The sequence below is a fragment of the Carassius gibelio genome, chromosome B18, assembly GCF_023724105.1.
Source record: "Carassius gibelio isolate Cgi1373 ecotype wild population from Czech Republic chromosome B18, carGib1.2-hapl.c, whole genome shotgun sequence".
NCBI classification, from domain to species: domain Eukaryota; kingdom Metazoa; phylum Chordata; class Actinopteri; order Cypriniformes; family Cyprinidae; genus Carassius; species Carassius gibelio.
This window is the reverse complement of record NC_068413.1, coordinates 3,566,378-3,573,654: the sequence shown is the minus strand read 5'-3', so window position 1 is coordinate 3,573,654 and position 7,277 is coordinate 3,566,378. Positions and strand designations below refer to the sequence as shown.

General features: G+C 36.1%; 1 protein-coding gene across 1 annotated transcript; it reads right to left on the bottom strand.

Moving 5' to 3' along the window:
* LOC127977250 (dnaJ homolog subfamily A member 2-like) lies at positions 1–6,642 on the bottom strand. The gene is made up of 9 exons (XM_052582032.1): positions 6,477–6,642; positions 4,711–4,770; positions 4,388–4,617; positions 3,363–3,443; positions 3,107–3,240; positions 2,833–3,029; positions 1,910–2,054; positions 1,705–1,832; positions 1–983 (listed from the first exon to the last, which is right to left on the bottom strand). Exons 1-9 carry the CDS (start codon positions 6,552–6,554, stop codon positions 795–797), a joined length of 1,242 nt encoding a protein of 413 aa, XP_052437992.1. The 5' UTR covers positions 6,555–6,642; the 3' UTR covers positions 1–794.
* Between the last annotated feature and the right edge of the window lie 635 nt (positions 6,643–7,277).

Here is a 7,277-nt window from a genome sequence, read left to right as displayed (position 1 = left end):
AAACATTCACCCACTTTATTGATGTATGAGCACAAAAGTAACTCTGAACTACAGCAACTTGTATTCACGGTTCAAACACTTCCTAATTGCCAATGATGAATGCTGCCCCCTACAGGTTTATAGTAGTGCCCACAACGCATGCACACATTGGCTGCTGATCTTTTAAGAAGACCGTGGTGTTTCTTTGGCAAATAAGAAGATGCATGACTCGTATACCTTTATCATAAACAGTAAGCACATTAAAACACTTCTGGGTTTGGTTTGCTTCATATTAATCTCAGCAGAGAGTGTGTCTCCCACATGCATGCTATCCTGTCCTGCCACTGAATATAAACCAGTACAAGCTGACTGACAGTGCCTGAATAACTGGCAAGTATATAATGAAACACATCTGAACATTTTACTGAACTCCAGGAAACTCCACGATGCCTCAGTCTTTAACAATTTTCTGTGTGCGTGCGTGCGTGTTAGTTATAACTTAAACAACACAGTCTGTCTCCCCACAGACGATGAATTTTAATTTTTAGATATTCAGAGAGCATATATACTGTGAAAGTCTACAATGGAAATGAAGTAGTGATGAATAAATTATTTTGCATTGCCTTTAGTTATGCTTGTCTTTTCTTTTCAGACAGTGCACGAATGAGTGTACTTTCAGGTAAGATTGCAGGAAATAAGTCTAAGTGTATGTCTATATATACTGAAAGTGTGTGTGTGTGGTTCACTATATGACGAATGTGGAGGTGGGGATTGAATCTGTCCGACCAAAAAGACTTCTGCAAAGAATTCTGGGACTATTGGTGAGCGCACTGCACCCCTGGACCATGCGGACCACCTTCTTCGTCAGAGCTGTCATTATACGCTTCACGGCGGTGACCACCAGACGATCCCTGACTGATGTCAAAGTCCTGCAGATCAACTTCCTCCGCGTCAGCTGAGATGACAGGAACCTCTGTACGGGACGGCAGCAGATCCTCCAACTCCTGCGAGAGCAGACACACACGAGAAACAGGGAACTCAACCAAAGTCTGCATCTCATCAGGTACACGCCAGCGATATTTAAGTATCATATAGGTACCACTGTAGATTTTATTAATAGTTTGTATGAGTTTTCATTTTTATTTCAGTTATAGTTTTAGTCATTAATGTTGTTGTTTTCCCCCACTTTTAATTGCTTTTTTTTAATGTCCATTTAGTTTTTATAAATTTGTATAATATTAGTTTTTATTTCAGCACATCAAGTTTAAACTAAATTAAAAATGAAATATATTTCCTAGGCAATTAAAACTTTTTTTTTTGTTTGTTTTAGTTAACCTATAATAACAAAAAATAGCTTCAAGACATAATAAGCTAGTTTAGAAAGGAATTTAGGGAATCATAGGCACGTTACTGATGCAAAGACGTAAAAATAACTTTGAAGATAATAATGTACAATTTTACCCAATATGTGCATACTTTGAAAACCAGTGTTTTTTTAAAGCATTTTTCATGAACTATTGTTTATAAATCATTTATATACTACTATATAAAACGATTAACTTCTATTTTTGTGTTTTTTTGGTTTTAATTTAAATTTTAGTAAATCTCTTATATCTTAAGTAGTTTTCAGTTTAGGTTTTATATAATAGTTATATTTTATTTAAGCTTTATTTAGAACATTTTTAATGATATCAGTTAACAGTAACAGCACTGTTGAAAACTCACCGTTAGTTTCTCGGTGCTGATCCAGCCGTTCTCTGGAAACTGGACGTCAAACTTGATGTACAGATCTCCTTTCTCAAAGGGGTTTCTGTACTGAGGCATTCCTTCCCCTCGGACGACCCTTACAGAACCTGACAACGAGAACACAACATTTTCTACCGCATATCCTACGAAAACATGAGCAATACATTGACAACGTGGCGCTCACCTGGCTCTATGACTTTGCCAGGGGGATATTTGATGACAAGATGTCGGCCGTCGAGGTGCGTGAGCATGAACTGAAATCCACACAGCGCCTCCACCAAACCAATCCTGTGGCCCAAGTGCAGATCGTTTCCATCACGACGGAACTCCTGTAAACAAAGACATCATCGATATTTGTGCTGTAAAACAACAACAGCAAAAAACACATATTTCTGTTCTTATAATGCAAACACTTCCATTCTGCAAAACAGCACATCCTCACTGCCAGAAAGTGATTCAAATGTTGCTTCACTTCAAATACGCTTAAATAGAAAGTTCAAACTTTAACAATGAAAATTCTGTCATAATTTACTCAAGCTGACAGTAGTCATTAACTTCCATAACATGGAAAAAGTAACTTCTTTTGTGTTCAACAGAAGAAAGAAACTCATACAGGTTTGGAACAAGTGGAAGGTGAGTAAACGATTACATCATTTAAGAACATATGTAAATTAAAGTGCAACAGTAAATAAATATCAACTATTAATTCAAATAATATTTTTGATTCAACAAAATTGAAGTACATTAATTATCAATTAATTAAATTACATTAATTAGAACTGAAAATTTAAATCATGTATGCAACACAATTATGCTTTTTAATAATAATTGCATTTACATTAAATCATTTAGGATTATTAAAAATAAACTTTTACAAAAATACATATCTACATATACATATACACATATATACATATATATATATCTATGGAAATAGATAATGTGCAAACTGAAATCTATAAATGAATTTTATGGAAATACATTGAGAAAAATGACCAATTAATTAACAGATAGTCAAAATAGTTTTTTGTTAGAGTCCTTCTATATTGACTCTACACTGCTCAGTGTGTGTGTGTGTGTGTGTGTGTGTGTGTGTGTGTGTGTTACCTCATGATCTTTCTCCTGCAGCACCAGTATGATGTCTCCTGGCTCTGTGTTGGGCGACTGGTCCGCCTCTCCGCTGAATGTGATCTTCTGTCCATGTTTCATTCCTTTATCCACGTGCACATCCAAGACCTTCACCTCTTTACACACCTTACGGCCCTCACACTCTTTACAGCGGTCCTTCTCGTTAATCACTTCACCTGAAAATGCAACCAAGAATCGAAATGTTGTATTCGGAGCATCACAAACAGTTCACCGAATCCAAATGAATTCTCACCCTCTCCATTGCAGTCAGTGCACACAGACTGCATCTGCTGTACCATGCCAGGAGCCAGCTGTCTGATCATGATCCTCATGCCACGGCCCCGACACGTGGCACACTTCTGCACGGCCCCTGTTTTACCCCCTTGACTGAGGAAATAGGTTAAGTTTATATATATATATATATATATATATATATTTTTTTTTTTTTTTAGGAGCTGTACCCATTTGTTATAACCCTCTAAGACAGCATATAAAACACACACACTCACCCATTGCAGGCACTGCAGAGTACGTTCTTGCTAAGCTGTAGTTTGGTTGCTTTTCCATTGTACAGATCTTCCAAAGACACTCTATCAAGGTATTTAAAAAGAAATGTCAAAATCGTTTGTTTGAAGAACATTTTTCCTTTTTTGAATGCATTTTATGGTCCCATCTCATTAAATTTGGAATAATGTGTAAAGATAAATCATATACAAAGGCATCTTTACACAGTAGAGTTAAGGCTGCTCTGAGCTTGCTTAGAATTATGTGTGAAGACGTAATGCTGCATGAAAGCCAGACTAAATTATGCCTGTTCGGTTCCTCAGCCCATTGCATCAAATAATACAGTTGTAACTGCGGTGGAAATGCATTTATGCCATCACTGAAGAACATTAAAGAGGTTGTGTACTTCGAAAGCACACATGCCACATTTGCAGTGTAAATAAAGATAAATAAAATACTTTTTGATTTCATGTTGACTTAAAGAGATTGTTCAACCAAAAATTTTCTGTCATCATTTATTTATTACATAAAAAAAAAGTCAAAATACGCACATCCAAAAGCCTTGACTAGGTGCAAGATCAAAGGGTAAATGGTAAAATGCTCCCTTTGTGCAAAAAGTTTTGTGTTTGCCTGACAAAGGTCTTTGACCAAGATATTTTTAACTTTTTGAATAAAGGGAGCATAACAGTTTGCAGATCTTTTTTCTACTATATCATTAATTCACGAACCATCAAGTTCACGGTAGCCATTGACCTCCATATTATAAAAAAAACACCTAATGGAAGTCAATGGCTACCATCAACTGTTAAGTTACCAACATTCTTCAAATTATCTTCTTTTGTGTTCAACAGAAGAAAGAATCCTATTCAGGTTTGGAACAACTTGAAGATGAGTAAACGATAACAAATTTTTAATTTTTGGGTGAACCATCCCTTCAAAACAGGTCATGCATAAAATATTTTCCTTCTTCAAGACTCCATTTTTCTGCAGGAAACTAAAAGAGAGCTTTTGTTTCTTCACATTCACTCACTTCAGTGGATGTATCATGTCCTCTCCTCTCCGTCGGCCTCCGTTCCGGCTCCTGCTGCTCTGGCCGCCCATAAAGCCGAACAGACCTCCACCAAAGATGTGAGAGAAGATGTCCTCCATTCCTGCTCCGCCACCTCCACCCTCACGCAGGCCCTGTTCCCCATAACGATCGTACAAATCCTTCTTCTCTGGGTTAGTCAGTACCTCGTACGCAAAACTGATCTCCTTAAACTAAATCAAACAGGTCACAAATTATTATTATTATCATCACCACGTTAATAGCTTTCAGAACTCAAGTTCCATTCTGATAAAAAGAGAACTCACCTTGTCACCTGCATTAGGGTTTTTATCAGGGTGGTACTCTTTTGCTAATTTCCGGTATGCCTGAAAGTAAAAATCACAAATACATCACTAATGGAAGACATTTAATAAGGCCAGCAGAACTATTACTTATAATCAGAGTTAAGTTTGAAACTTTGATGTTCAGCCTGACAAATATTAATTTCCCACAGATGAAAGAGGGATGTGCGCACCATAGAAACAGTAATACATATCACACTTCAGGACTTGAAGATGAGCTCTTTTGAGTTAGCTAATTAATAAGTAACCACCTCACAATGACCAAATTCACCCTAGTAACCACCCACAACACCCCTGCATGTCGGTTCCAATGTTGTCATTTATTATTCATTTGCAGTTATTAAAAAAGTACTTATAATTACATAATTGAAAATGTACAAATAAAGTTGTTTTTAAAGTCTGAAACTAATAAGAAAATGTAGTGCGAAAATTGTACAGGAATTTTGATTCCCAGTTGGCAATACATTTTCATAGAATGAAAAAATAATAATTATCTGGAATTTGACAAACAACAGATTTTTAAGCATTGTTTTTCGGTTAAAATGCATGTATTGTACACTGTGAAAAATATTTTTTTGAATTTGTCAATTAAAGACTATTGGAGTACACTTACATTACAGTCTAAGAAAACTACCTCAGTTTTCTCAAATTCTAAATTTCACATTTAATTCAATTTGTTACTTGCCATTTCTTTGTAATTGTGAAATTATTAGTGATTTCAAAAGTGAAATTGTTTCTGCACCTATTTTTTATTCTATAAATGTGTTTATTTTTATGCAATTGAAATAATTTGAGTATTTAAATAGTCTTGCATTTTGGCAAATGAATTTTTTATTAAAAAGTATTTAATTACAGTATTAGTAGTATATTAGCATTGGTAATGTATTAGTTAAAGCACTATAGCATGTAATATAACATAACACACTGCTTAAAATGTCTTGTCAACAACCTTTATAATTTTAACAGTTCCTAATCTGTGAGTAATCTCAGAGTACTAAAACTAAGACCCCAAAGACATCTGACTGATCAAAGGAAGCTGATTTCAGAGTTATGCTTGAACCGAACCCCAGCAGTGTATTCTTCACTAAGCTCATTACATGGATCGTGCTTTTTCTCTGACCTAGTGGCTTTGAATTCACATTGCCAGTTCTTTTATTGTGTGATAACTCATCATATCCCACATTATTTTGGGGCTGCCTGTGCTTTCTGAAATCCTTTGTGTGTACACAATCAAACAACAACAACAAAAAGCCAACATAACAGACAACTTGAGCATGGAGGCCAGAGCCTGGTCACCTTCTAACAAAGGACTGAACACAAATACGAGGTTTCACATCGAGGAAATACCTAAAACAAGACACTGGCATTGCATTTACCATCTCTGACTCATTGCATATCAGCTAAAAGCTCAGGTTTAGCACAGCAGCTGGTAAGCTAAGCATCTCCCTCCACTGTAATGCTCTTGGACTGCATTAAGCACCTTCATCTGTCTGCATCACCTGACTGATGCTCTCAGCCTAACCAGCGACACAAATAGTAAACAAACAACGTATGCATCTTTTAAAATCCTTCCCCAAATCATTTCCAGAGCCGAGGAAAGGCCACACTGGAGGATCCCGAAAGCATGCAACCTATTAAACACACCAGTTTCTCCACCAACATGCAGCATCCCGCGCGTCTCTTTGGCTTCGTTACGCTACGAAGCGCGAGGCGGAAAAGACTGTATCTACCTTTTTGAGCTCGTTTTCGGTGGCTGACGGAGATACTCCGAGGATGTCGTACAGTTTAGTGTCTGCGACGTTCGCCATGTCTGCAGACCGGTACAGCAGCTGCGCGAGGAGGAGCGGAGAGAGAGAGAAAGAGGAAAGCCGGCTGCGTGACGTCACACGCGCGCCGCCGAGTCAGTGGCTCAGGCGCGCGCTCGCTTGTTCTGCGCCATGGTGTGATTGATAAACAATGTGGAAATGTTTCTTTTTGAATACGAAATAAGTGTTAGTCGACTTCAAATTAAGTTTTGATTACACATCATGCTGTATTCTCAGGGGACTGATTTAATTTAATTTCTTTTTGTTTACAAAAGTGAAGTAAATACTACAGAAAACAAATGTAACTCCTACATTAAATAATTTAGTTCAGGCTACAATTTAAAAAAGAAAATTCAATATTTGGCATAGTTTGAACTTAGGTTTTACTTTAGAATTGTACCTTTGTTATTTTTACAGGATTTTTTAAAGTAATATCAAATTCATGATCCCGTTGTTACAATCATGCACTTGGGCATGAATATATATACAGGTCCTTCTCAAAAAATTAGCATATTGTGATAAAAGTTCATTATTTTCCATAATGTAATGATAAAAATTAAACTTTCATATATTTTAGATTCATTGCACACCAACTGAAATATTTCAGGTCTTTTATTGTTTTAATACTGGTGATTTTGGCATACATCTCATGAAAACCCAAAATTCCTATCAATATATATATATATATATATATATATATATATATATATATATATATATATATAT

Bases quoted from the DNA above. Each gene is read 5' to 3' on its own strand.
- LOC127977250 (XM_052582032.1), bottom strand. From the start codon at position 6,554: ATGGCGAACGTCGCAGACACTAAACTGTACGACATCCTCGGAGTATCT. The intron at 1,833-1,909 runs GTGAGCGCCACG...TCTCGTTGTCAG, and splicing joins TGGCAAAGTCATAGAGCCAG to GTTCTGTAAGGGTCGTCCGA. The intron at 984-1,704 runs GTGAGTTTTCAA...CTGCTCTCGCAG, and splicing joins TCAGCACCGAGAAACTAACG to GAGTTGGAGGATCTGCTGCC.